Source organism: Hylobates moloch, unplaced genomic scaffold, assembly GCF_009828535.3.
Source record: "Hylobates moloch isolate HMO894 unplaced genomic scaffold, HMol_V3 SCAFFOLD_1, whole genome shotgun sequence".
NCBI lineage: Eukaryota > Metazoa > Chordata > Mammalia > Primates > Hylobatidae > Hylobates > Hylobates moloch.
Window position 1 is genome coordinate 171,735,505 of NW_026652276.1, and position 13,550 is coordinate 171,749,054.

A 13,550-nucleotide genomic window follows, 5' to 3' on the forward strand; every position below is an offset into this window, starting at 1 on the left:
AACCTACAGAATGGGAGAAAATTTTTGCAACCTACTCATCTGACAAAGGGCTAATATCCAGAATCTACAATGAACTCAAACAAATTTACAAGAAAAAACAAACAACCCCATCAAAAAGTGGGCAAAGGACATGAACAGACACTTCTCAAAAGAAGACATTTATGCAGCCAAAAGACACATGAAAAAATGCTCATCATCACTGGCCATCAGAGAAATGCAAGTCAAAACCACAGTAAGATACCATCTTACACCAGTTAGAATGGCCATCATTAAAAAATCAGGAAACAACAGGTGCTGGAGAGGATGTGGAGAAATAGGAACACTTTTACACTGCTGGTGGGACTGTAAACTAGTTCAACCATTGTGGAAGTCAGTGTGGCGATTCCTCAGGGATCTAGAACTAGAAATACCATTTGACCCAGCCATCCCATTACTGGGTATATACCCAAAGGACTATAAATCATGCTGCTATAGAGACACATGCACACGTATGTTTACTGCGGCACTATTCACAATAGCAAAGACTTGGAACCAACCCAAATGTCCAACAACGATAGACTGGATTAAGAAAATGTGGCACATATACACCATGGAATACTATGCAGCCATAAAAAATGATGAGTTCATGTCCTTTGTAGGGACATGGATGAAACTGGAAACCATCATTCTCAGTAAACTATCGCAAGGCCAAAAAACCAAACACCGCATGTTCTCACTCATAGGTGGGAATTGAACAATGAGAACTCATGGACACAGGAAGGGGAACATCACACTCGGGGACAGTTGTGGGGTGGGGGGAGGAGGGAGGGACAGCATTAGGAGATATACCTAATGCTAAATGACGAGTTAATGGGTGCAGCAAAACAACATGGCACATGGATACATATGTAACAAACCTGCACATTGTGCACATGTACCCTAAAATCTAAAGTATAATAATAAAAAATAAAAAATAAATAAATAATTTAAAAAAAGAAAATAAGTTGCCTTTAAACCTTACAGATAGCCACGTGACAATGAAGCCAAAATTTTTAGGAAGCAACCCAACAGCAAAAAAATAATTTGAAAATGGAAAATTACATTGGGAAAATGGAATAAAGATGTCAAACCATCCATGGAGATTAAAAACTATTGCTTCTGAATGTATTAGTTTCAACCATACAACATTGTCTCTACTTGCCTTTTTTGACTTACAGAAATGATAGTTCATATGTTTTTCGAGATAACAACAATTAGGCTTTGTTAAGATATTATCACTCTTTTGAAGAAAGGAGAGCTTAGTTGATTTTCTATAGAGTTTTTATGTTTATCATGATGAAATATCATTCTTCTATTAGGTTTATATTGGAGGAATCTAGATATATGAAATAAAAGGAAAACAAAAAGCACACATGGTGAGAAAAGTTGACCACTAAGCTTCTTTTGATAGGAGTAAAAGGTAGAAAGACACAAGTGGTTATCAGAGAGATATTGTGTTGGAAGTATTGATCAGAGTGGGGAGCTATGATTTAGAAGAAGGGGGAAGCCATCAAGGTTGTGATACCCATGGAAATAGAAATCTTAAAAAAGAGATTTGGAGAAAGCAGTGCACAATAACTAGACCTGGAGGAGAATAAGCAAAGCCAGAAGATAAAACAAGCAGAACTATGAAATAGTTTTTATTATTTATTCTGAGATTCAGGGAATCCAAGAAGATAGTGGGAATCTGACCAGGTGAGTTAACAATCCTGTTCAAAACTTGATAGTACATCACTCTCATTTGCTGTGGCAATTCTTTGTATTTTGAGAACATAATTATAATAAAAATATGTAAATGAAGTCAACAGAAAGTTGAGGTGGAACAGTACATCCTGGGGTTAGCCTTATCTTGAGGGATAGTTCTTGGCCATGTTTGGGAAGAGATTGGGCTGTCAGTAAGGAACAGTTTCATGAAGAGGAAGAATCTCACCTGTGTATAAAAGACTAGTTTGAGTTTGTGCACTGAAAAGGTGCTCCTGGGTAGCAGTACCTCATAAATTCTCCTACTCACTTTGATCAGTAGCTGTGTTAGGTAACAAATCACACCGTTGCATGTCCCCATGTTCTCTCTAGTTTAATCCATCACTGGAAATTGGAAATAAATACTAGAAGTCACTCTGGATGTGGTGAAGGCAGAGGCTTTGCCTCCCAGCATTCTATGGAGGGGAAGTAAGCAGGGAGGACTTTGTAAAACGAGAATCTTTTTAACTTTATAAAGTAGATGTATCAAAGGGCTTATGGTTTCACACTCTTAGCTGAATTTGTGGGGTGGGGAAATCTAGAAATACTGTGGGTAGATACCCTTATTATAATCCAAATAAAGAAGTAGGACTATGAAAGAGGTAGTGTAAATCAAGAACCCTTAAGGCATATTAAAGTGAGTAAAAAGACTTAGTAAAAAGAATAGAGTTGGAGTATATAACTTGGACGAAACATGAACAAATAATACCAAGGATTTTGGCCTGGGAACTGAGAGGAAAAAATGTGTTAATTTAGACACAAGTGGGGTATTTGTAAAGGGAAACATGTTTAATAAGGAAAATAATTGTTTAAATGTTTTCATTTTAAATTTGAAAAGACAGAGTTACATCCAAGGAGAGAAGAGTTGTGAATAAGTGACTGGAGATAATAATATGAGAATTTTCTGTGCAAAAATAGTCTAGAATGGGAGCTCAGTTTTTTCTTCTTTCTCAACCCCAATTAATTAGTTGTGTCTACCTTGAGCCTCAGATTGAAAAATATTTTTAGTCCACAGGTAAGCTCAGCAGGAAAGCCTCATGATCAATTTCCAATTTCAATCGTGCAATCTAGTGGCAAGAGTGGCTTTAAGGACCACTTACCTGCCCTCACAAAAGAGACATATAGATGGTGCTGAGCTAACTGGGCAAAGAAGTAGAGTGAGAGATCCATCCACATGATGAGCACAGAACCTCAATATTTTCCAGAGTTGTGTGTGAGAAGGTATTACCAGGCAAGGCCACATATAGAGATTTAGAAAGAAATCCAAGAAAGTGCAGTATCATAGAAACCAGGAGATGAGAGAAGGCCATAATGAAGGCTCTGGTCAACATGGACACTTTCTTCCAGCAAAGCTGTAAGAAGAATGAGAGTGAGATAATAACTAGACTGGGCAATGACATGGTTTGGCACCATGGTTTACATCTTGGGAAAGATTGTATTGCTTCAGGGAGTGATAAAGTGAATCATAATGAAGAAGAATAGTCCATTTTTGAGTATTACACAATTAATGAATTATTAAGTCACCTCTCTGCCTTCATTTACTTGGATAATTTATCATTGTATTATCACTAAAATCAGATCATTAGTTTGGATAATACAGACCTCAGGGAAAAAATTACTCTTAGGTTTAATTGTTAAAAATTGAATAAACGTGTTTTCTAAACTTGTTTTAAAATTACTGTTTAGAACTCATGTGGATGCAATTTTAAGAGATGAATCTCTTAAGACACAATTTTAAGAGGTACATCTCTTAAATTCACATTAAGTTAAGTAAGCCAAATCTTACTATAGAACTTTCTCATCATATATTCACCATTACATAGATTCAGATATGTGTTCCTAAAGTCTTTAGTTAGTGTCTAAGTAGAACAGAGGGGTTCTACAACCATACTTTTTATTTATCAAAAGGAAAAAAAGAAAGGGAAAAGATGTCCAGATTCTCACCATCTGTCTGACTTACAAATGCACCTGACTAAAAATAAACCATTCAGGAATAAGCCATTCACACTTCCTCTGCAGTGACTTTGAAGTGTTTGTCGAGATACCCGTATTAAGAAACTTGGCGCTCTGGTCCTTTAATGGTGCTGACATTCTGACTCACGTATGCCCGAGGGAAGGCAGAACACAGGACAGCTGAGAACACCAGAGGACTGGCAGTTGGGAGCCTGATGGAGGACAAGTAGGGCCTCGAGGACAGGTACGTGACAGAAGCACAGGAAAAAAAAGAAAAATGGTAAGTTGACCTGGAAAAAAAAATTGAGGAGATTTGTAAGCAGAGTAAGTTAAAGTAGCAGAATACTTTCACGTAGCCCTTACAACAACAACAACAACAAGAAAAAAATAAAGGGGGGGAAAAGCATTTCTGAGATTTGTCGATAGGAGAAAAAACAAAAAACCAAAACTTTTCCCTTGAAATGTTTACTGTTATTATTCAAGGAACATTATTAACTATTAGTGTCCTGACTAAAGGTTACATAAGCTAATTAGGACTTAGAAAGCCTTGGATTTTTTTTTTTAAAGTTATAGACCAGTTAGATTTGTAAAAGAAACTGGAAGAATTACCACAAAATACCATTTTTAAAAAAATTTGGCTTATAAAGGACAATCTGTAATCACCATTACATGACATTTACAAAGTTTTTTCCTAGGATATGATTTAGCTCTTTCATTGTAAACTTTTAAAAAACTCTATAGTTTGAGTATTGTTTTAACATTATCTTTCATTTCAAATACATTGTTTCCTGATAAAACTGGCAAAAGATTGAGATTTTACTATTTAGTAACATTTGACAAACTGTGATTTACTCTTTTTTTTTGTCAGAAGAAATAAAAACACGACTTCATTACTAAAGAGGTACCCTGGCAGCATAAATATTATGAAAAGCTAAAAACTGGAATCATCTGGAAAAATAAATAAGACTCCTCATGTCCTTTTCGGTCCATAACCAGAAGGGCAGCAAAAGGCCTTTGCCACTGGAGCCTCTTCTTTTTCTCCAAGTCCCACGTAACAATTACCTGCACTTTCAAGAAGAGAAACAACGACTACACCTAAAGAAATTCCTTCTTCATAGGATGTTTCTAGTGGCCAAGATACAAGCAAATGTAGAAAGAAAAGATGTTGCTGACTACTATGAACAAATGTTTCAGTCAGTTTTGAAACATCACCTAGGAGAAGCAGTGACAGGATTGCTGCTCATCTATCCCACTTCCATTCTGCATATCCTCGAGTCCTCCAGCGACACTCTCTACCAAGTTCTTTTAGATTATATTGGCCGTGACAAAGATGAAACAGTATTTTTTATTCAACAAATGAAAATTATAGTCATTTCTCATAACATTCCAATGAGGCTTTTTATGCAATGGCATGTTTCAGTGATAAAAGTTCCAGTTATGTATCTCGATGATGTGACACAGTCACAGTCCCTAAAAGAGGTCATCACAGATTTTCTCACACAAACTCATAAACTGTCACTCTACATTTGCAAGACTATGAAAGTAGGCACTAAAGGACCAGGCGATAACTTACACCAAGTTGCACCTGACCTACTCCTCCCAGAACAAATCATAAAGTACTTGTGCAAATCCGAAGAATTCATGGACCCGGCAACATTTATAAACATGTATGATAGACCCATACACATCACTCTGGATTCTGAGGTGGTATGGCCTGCTCCTTCATGTTTCTAGGATTCAGAGGGATAATGTGCCCATGTCTCTTAAGGAGTTTGTGCTACTTAAATAAAAAAAGAAAACATTTTTAAAGTTACTTGTCTCTTTTAAAAGAAACAGAACATTGCAATATACACAGAGGTAATATATTAATCTTTACAGAGTATGTTGAGCTAAATTTTAAAATGTATCTATTTGTTGTGGTATGAAGTTCAATACATTATTTTACTAGGTAGATGGGTTTAATAAGTTTATAATAAGTTCTCAAATATTAACACCATTTTCATGAATTGACACTTTCAAAAAAAAAGTGTGGCTGAAAAAAGACAAACAGAATTCAGATTATCATCCAATCCCTCAAGAGTTAATGAACAGTCACTACTACATAGCAGAAGTACAGTGTTCTGAGGGTACAAAATCGAGAAGAAAAATCCCACCCTTGAGTTGCTTGCAACCTAAGGTTAGAGGCAAGTACATGTAGAAGTAGTTATGATATGATATATAATGTAATATAATATAGCATTATAGTAGCAGTATATAGGAAGGGCTTTGAGAGCACAAGTAAAGGAATAATCCCTGTATAATTCCTGCATTCAGAAAACAAAATCTAATTGTTGAAAATATTTCCAAAGCCCACATATTCTGGCCTATATAATCAAGAATATTGAGACCATTATAAAGCTACAGAAAACAATAGCTATTTGGAATGACACGAAAATACATTATCAGATGGCATTGTGCTACTCCATGCAACATCATTTATTGAACATCCCTCTATGTTACAAACATTTGCCAGGCACTGAGGGATATGGCAGGGTACACAGAAAACATTATCTGCCCACTATTAAAACTTACTTCTAAGTGATTTTATGTAAAATAAACAATCTGGTTATTTTCTCAATTCACTTTCTAGAAAGCAACTAATTATATATAATTTCTGTGTGAACAATTTCAAGTTGATCCCTTCTTTTATCCACATGAATACTTTTTGCATTGTTTAAAAGTTTTTAGCTTGTTTAAACAATTAATTGACATCAATATTTTGAATACTGCAATGATATTTGTCCCAAATCACCTTAATATCTTATGAAACCGACTTTGGAGTTAATGGAGAAAATACTTATCATTATAGTTTTATTTTTTATTATTTGTTTCATTTTTAGCTTCTTTGAGGACAAACCAATCTCAGTGTGCACCTCAAATTTTTCATTTGAAGAAAATTTCGTTCTGTATATGAAAATACTGACCAAATTTTATGTAACAAACAAAATATATATAATAAACAAAAATTATATGCATCATTGTTACATAATAGAATCAAATTTTAGGAAAGACCATTCTATTTCCCAAATTTTGTAATACTTCATTAATTATAATGGTATTTTTCACTTTTAACTGAAGTTTCTTTCAAGTTAGTAACAGAAAAAAAGGTTTTAGATAAAATGAGAATTCTTCTAGCTAAGAAAGTATATAACTTTCAAAATTTATATCAATTTAGAAAGAAACACCTAATATTAAACAGCATTATACTGTCTATTCTTTGAACTGTGAAAAAGACACAGGAGCACATCAATAGTAAATGATTAGTGATAAACTGACTGGAAACGTAAGTAAATATTTTCCCAGCAAAAAAGGAATAGAGAAAACGTTCAACAAAGATACAATCCTTTGTCCAAGATTAGAATGAATGTGAAAGTGGTTTGGGAGTGAAGAGCAGCATATGTAAGAGAATAATGGATAATAAATGTTTATTGGATCAGATAGAATTTCTTTAGCAGGTTGAATTTTGTTTGGGAATATTATTTTCTAAAGTTATCTAGTGAATAGAAGTTTGAGTTTTGGATAAAAATTATATATTTATAAATAAGAAAGTATGGCATATTGTATTTTCCAGAAATGGTTACTGCAATATATCCAATCCTACATGCCTTTCTTACAACACGAGCTTGATATTCTTCCCATTGTGTAGTGGCTTCTAACTCTCTCCCCTTGAATGCAGGCAGACCTCTTCTGTGACTGCCTCAACCGATAAAATACAAAAGAAGTAATTCCGTGTGATCTCGAAGGCTAGGTCATAAAAATGTGCACTTTGCCTTGCTCACTTGAATGCTAGCTCCTGGAATTCAAACACTATGCTGTGAGCAATCCAGCAATTTCAGACAACATCCCCAGCTAAGGTCGCAGCCAACAGCCCCTATCATCCACTAGACATGTGAGTGAGTGAGACTTCAGGTGACCCCAGACCCCAGGCTTCCGGTAAACCTGGGAAGCCAGCTCAGCTGACATTGTGTGGAGAAGAAATGAGCCGTTTCCACTAAGTCCTGCCCAAATTGGAGTTCTGTGAACATTAGTGATTATTGTTCATTTAACCACTAAGGTTTGGGTGAATGATTATGCAGCACTGTGGAAAAATAATACACATGTAATGGGAAAAACAATATATATGTATATAAGCTCTTTGTATCACTTATTATTCATTAATTTATGTACCAAAATTTATTGGATAGCTACTGGTAAAAATGTACTAGTAGGCCAATCACTGTGCTAGTCACTGGATGTACAAGGAGCAATAAGAGGTATATTCAACACACTGCCTGGCATAGATTTTTTATGGGTCTATAATACTTTTTGGTGTGAGAATACCAATAGAAACCTAATTCACTAAGCCAAAAAGAGAATTATTAACAATCTTAATCATTTTTGGAAGAAGTTATAGAATATCTCTCAACGATGAAATTGCTGATTTACTTAGTATTTCATAATTTTAAAGAATTCATGAAGGCTCACTATGAAAATAACTGGAAAATAAACGCAGTGTGACTAGAAATAATTTCAGTTATTTAGTTATTTGTTCATTTTTGTGAACACATCAGAATGAATGTATTCAAATAAATTTACCCCTTATAGGAGTCACTTCAGGAAGATTTATATTTGTCCAGGCAGAAACACCATTGCTGAAAACATTTTGTGACCCTATGGCAGTTGAATAAAGGAGGTTTAGAAATCAAAGGGAGCTTAAATATTTTAATTATATCTAATGTTTGATCTCCAAATTATTTTTATACTCTAACTTAATTAGTAACTTTAAGATTTTATCTCCATTGATAGAAATTTTTTTTAATTTATACTCACTCTCAAAGACAGATCTGCTGTCACTGAACATATTAAAAAGAGCATGACAATGCTTCTAAGGGGAAGTACAAATTGTTTTCAGTAACAAATGAGTTATTGAGATACTTATATAGGTCACTAATATAATGTCTTTAAATTGGACTCATTTAGCTGTGTATGTTTGGGTATATTTGATAAAATCCAGAAATCTTATATTTATACCTTATAAATTTAGCTTAATGAAATCCAAAAATGTGAACTTTTAAGCCTTAGTATGACTGATAAGGTAATTCTTAACTCAATGAAAGTTATAATAGAATGAAGATACATGCATGAGTATGTTCATTGCAGCCCTATTCACAATAGCAAACACATGGAATCAACTCAAATGCGCATCAATGACAGACTGGATAAAGAAAATGTGATATATGTATATGTGATATGTGATATGGAATACTATGAATATATACTATACATAGAAAGGAGCAAGATCATATCCTTTGCAGGGACATGGATGGAGCAGGGAGGGCATTATCCTTAGCAAACTAATGCAGGAACAGAAAACCAAATATCTCATGTTCTCACTTATAAATGGGAGCTGAACATTGAGAACACATAGACACAGGGAGGGAAGCAACACCCACTGGGGCCTGTCAGGGGTGCAAGAGGAGGGAGAGCATCAGGGTAAATAGCTAATGCACGTGGGGCTTGATACCTAAGGGATGGGAAGACAGGTGCAGCAAACCACCATGGCATACATTTACCTATGTAACAAATCTGCACGTCCTGCACATGTATCCAGAACTTAAAATAAAATATTTTAAAAATAAAGAAAGCTATAGTTGCCTTAAAATAAAATTTTAAATTAAATAAGAGTACATAACCCACAGAAAAATGAATATTTAAGTGTGAACATATAATATTTAATATTCATATAACAAAGAACATATATATAAAGCCAATGATCATATAACATTCAAATGATGTGACCAGCACCATTCTATTTCTTTTCTTTTTATGTGGATACTTGAGTACAGACTGCCCTGTTGATAATCCTATGCTTGTTTCAGAGTTGACATTCAAGAAGGTAATAGATTTCTTGCAGAATAACTTAAATAATACTACTTGGGAAAGGAAAAACTCTTCCAGGGTGAATTCTAACATTCTACTATCATAAATTTAATAAAAAAGGCATCTGGATCCCTTCATGGAGCATTATTGCTTAATACAAATAGAATTTGATATCCAGTGACTGTATCATAACTCTACAAACACAAAACCACATTTCAATTAAGTTAAACCTATCGCTAGCAGTAGAATGCCCCAACTTCCACAAGGAAGTGTAAATGAAGCAGCCTATCACCAATCTCACATAGCCAAGTACTTTCAAATCATTTCATATTGTATTAAATAATTTAATGCAGAATTAAAGTTCTCCCCCTTGTGGTCAGTTACTTAAATTTCCTGATTACCTGTGGACAGGATGTACGTAGTAAATACAGTGCATAGATTTTAAGAGCATACAGAGAGAACCCAAAAAGTACCTTTCAAATATCTGTTTGACTCCTCTTATTCCACAGATAAAGATTCTGAGACCTAAAGACATTAAAGTGTCTCGCCAATGGTAAAAGGAAATATAACAGTATACTGGTATAACAGTGTAACAACAGTAACAATAAAAGCAAGATAACAGTATTCTCCCATTTAGGGTCTTGTAATCATTAACTTCACCACATTAATTATGCAGACCTTTATTCCTCTACAAGTAAGTAACTTTAAGCAAATTATGCCTGTCTAATTTATAATCACTCTAATTTATACTAATAACTTTAAGCAAATTATGCCTGTCACTTTTTCTCACTAGTTTAGAACTTTATATTGGTATAGGCAGTTTATAATATCTGAGAAAAATTTTATATTAGCTGACCTTATGTTGAGTTGCTATATAAAAAAAAAAACTAGTTGTTATTACCATTTCTGTGTTTTCTTATATTTTTGAAAGACCAAGTTTGATACATTTTATTTTGGTTATTTGTTTAGTTGTTAATTTCTAACAATGGTTGGACTTTGGATTTATTAAAATACTTTTGCTAATATGTTTCTATATAGGCCAAAACGTAAAAGAGATTTTCCATATAATTTAGACCAAATATATTTTATTTAAGCATAAGTAGATATAAATTTCAAATGAAAAAGAAACCATTTTTAACTGAATGTGAATATTTATAGAATTAGTTCACCTGTAATTTCAGTTGAAAAGATTACCATTATCCTTAAAGAGGATATGAAGAGAATAATAGTGTTGTCAAGGCATTCTTCTCTTTCCCTGATCACTCTAGTTGCATGCTTCTCTAATTCATTCTAATTAATGCCATGACCTCAACTCCCATCTAAGAGATAATGACTTCAAATACATATTTATATCTTCATTAATTCATTTAACAAATACGTATTACACAGCTATGTTGTTTGCATTCCTGTCTACACCCTGAAGATACAATGGTAAAAAAGACAAGGCCAGTGTTTCCAGTGAGCATATACTCTGAAAGAGGAAATAAAAAAACAAACAAATAGAGAAAATGATTTCAGATGGTTTCATGTGCTATGAAAAAAGTCAAAATGTTGACAGTAACTAATGGGTCTGGTTTACATTCGGTGGTCAGTGAAGCCTTCTCAAACTGAGATCTGAATGAAAAGAGGTGGGGTGGTAATGGTCAGAACATTCTATATGACAGAACAACAAGTGCAAAGGCTCTGGGGGAGGAGCAAGCTTGGTGTGTTGAAGGACAGAAGGAATACCAGAGAGACCAGAGTACTGGAAGCAAGAAGGGAGTGAGATTGGTAAGAGTGGCCAGGGATACACTATGTAGGGCCTTGTTGCCATGATTAGGGGTTCTGGATTTAATTCCACGTTTTCTTCACTACTACACCAAATTCCACCTGGTCTCCAGTCCTCATGCAGGGCCTTCTCAAGGAGTCCCACTGGAACCCTACAGGCATCTGCACCTCCACCTGCACTAGATGAATGCATCATTCCCTGCCGCCGCTATTCCTTCAACCTACCCCTCCCCATACCCTCCTTGTTGCTATAAAATGGACCACTCTCCAAACAGCTGCTAAGTCAGAAATTAAAAAATTATCCTAGATTCCTTTCTTTCTTTTTATGATTGACAGCCAATCAATCCAATCCTCATCTGTTTTCCACAGTGTTCCCATTGTCTGATCTTGTTTCTGCGCCCTGCTTAGGCATTTTCCTCACTCCAGTTTCTTCTTCCTACTCTCTGTACTCAGTTATGTCATGTTTCTATCAAACATAAAGACAGTATAGCATAAGGTTTAATCAAGAGAGCCACTCTGGTGTCAAATTGCTGAACTGAAACCGGGTTCTACAACTTTTTAGAAGTGTAATTTGTTTCTTTACCTTTCTGTACCTCAGTTTCCTCATCTGCACAATGAGAGTGACAACAATTTCTGTATTTTACGATTAGTTATTGGTGTTAACTCATAAAACAATGGTGTAAAGATCCCATCATATGGTGACATCTTTGAAGAAGAATGTTTAAACACTTCATCACAGAATTCACAGTTTGAAACAGTTAAATTCACTGCAATAAAACTGTGCAAACCTCACTTTTAAGTAATATTCTCAGATTCATCTTTCACATATATATGTAAACTCCTAGTAATACGGCCTTTAAACTCAATGGGAAGGAACGTCTTTAAAGAAGTGTGCATAAACACTTTCTCACAGAGTTCACTATTTGGTTAACAGGTAAATTCACAGTAATTTGGGTATAGTCAGCACTCAATAAATATTATTCCCCTGATCAAAATTATTCAATGGATTCCATTTCACCTTCAGGATAAAAAGCAAAATTCTATAATAAATAATCTGCAAAGCCTTGATTCTCTGATACATGCTTACTTTGCTACCCAGACTCACATTGTGGTTTTCTCTTGTCTCTTTCTCCTTTCTCATTCTCTTTTCTCACACTTTGTTCTCTAACAGTTCCCTAATTTTTCCATGCTCTTGGCTTCTATCACCCTTCCTCACTTCTCTTAGCAAAATTCTGCTTATCAATCAAATTATGTCCTCTGTGAAGACTGGCAAACTCAAGGAACTTTTTTCTGTCCTCACTGTACATGGTACTCAACCACATTCTAGAAATTCTGCTGCCATGTTTGTGTGCATACTCATCTTCCTGCCAGCAACTTGTAAACAATTGTCATGGCCTTTTTTTCATTTGTATATTTAGTGCCTTATCACAAAAAGGAATCATTTAAAATATCTGTAAAAATTATTCCATAAGATTAATTTCACTTTTATCAAAAGTGTTATGCAATCTCATAAACAGGCCATTATCAATATTTTCATTTTTGAAATGGAAATCAAACAATTTTTGTTGGAATTATCAAGCAAAAATTGCTCCTTCCTGGTTGGATATCTCCAGTATTGATATCTTTAGATGAGGTGTAGGTCATATAAATTATATTAAATCTTATTCTTTGTTGAAATAGCTAGGTACTAACAGTATTTTCTGATATAAGTGAGGAACTCCTAGGAAAGAAAAACAGAATAAAAGCAGTTTGATAAATTAAAATAAATTAAGCTAAAGGAGGAAGTAGCCCAAAGATTATTCTTAGCCTGAAATCTCCTACATCTCCCCTTAATCTTATATCTGCATTCAGTAAAGAGAAAAAAAAATCAGCAGTGCTTATTGAGCTTAATTTCTTCCTTTAGTCAAATAAAAGTCATTCAAACATTAATCCAAGAATTATTTATTGATTGCCCATTATATGCACAGTCATATCCTAGGGACTACGGAAGACACAAGCACATAATGGGCTCTCTATAGCTGTCCCCAAATTCACTGGTATAGCATCTACTCTATTTGCAATTAAAATTTAGGTGCCAAGGTGTCCTTTGGTACTATATTGAAATAGCTTGCCCACTATTTCTCTCAAATGGTACTGGGAGTATATGACAAATATTACATTTTATTTTCTCTCTG

At 34.5% G+C, this 13,550-nt stretch overlaps 2 protein-coding genes and 1 long non-coding RNA gene across 3 annotated transcripts in view; 1 reads left to right on the plus strand and 2 right to left on the minus strand.

The window, feature by feature from the left end:
• Positions 1-13,550, minus strand: part of ZNF804B (zinc finger protein 804B) — a 612,804-nt gene that overhangs the window by 572,933 nt on the left and 26,321 nt on the right. The window lies entirely within an intron of this gene.
• The window catches only part of LOC131380751 (uncharacterized), a 34,045-nt gene continuing 24,225 nt past the window's right edge, over positions 3,731-13,550 (minus strand). The window contains exon 4 of the long non-coding RNA XR_009208908.1: positions 3,731-4,001. This is a non-coding gene — a long non-coding RNA (uncharacterized LOC131380751). The remainder of the gene's footprint in view (positions 4,002-13,550) is intronic.
• TEX47 (testis expressed 47) lies at positions 4,580-5,520 on the plus strand. Its single transcript, XM_032761134.2, has one exon. It carries the CDS (start codon positions 4,684-4,686, stop codon positions 5,443-5,445), a length of 762 nt encoding a protein of 253 aa, XP_032617025.1. The 5' UTR covers positions 4,580-4,683; the 3' UTR covers positions 5,446-5,520.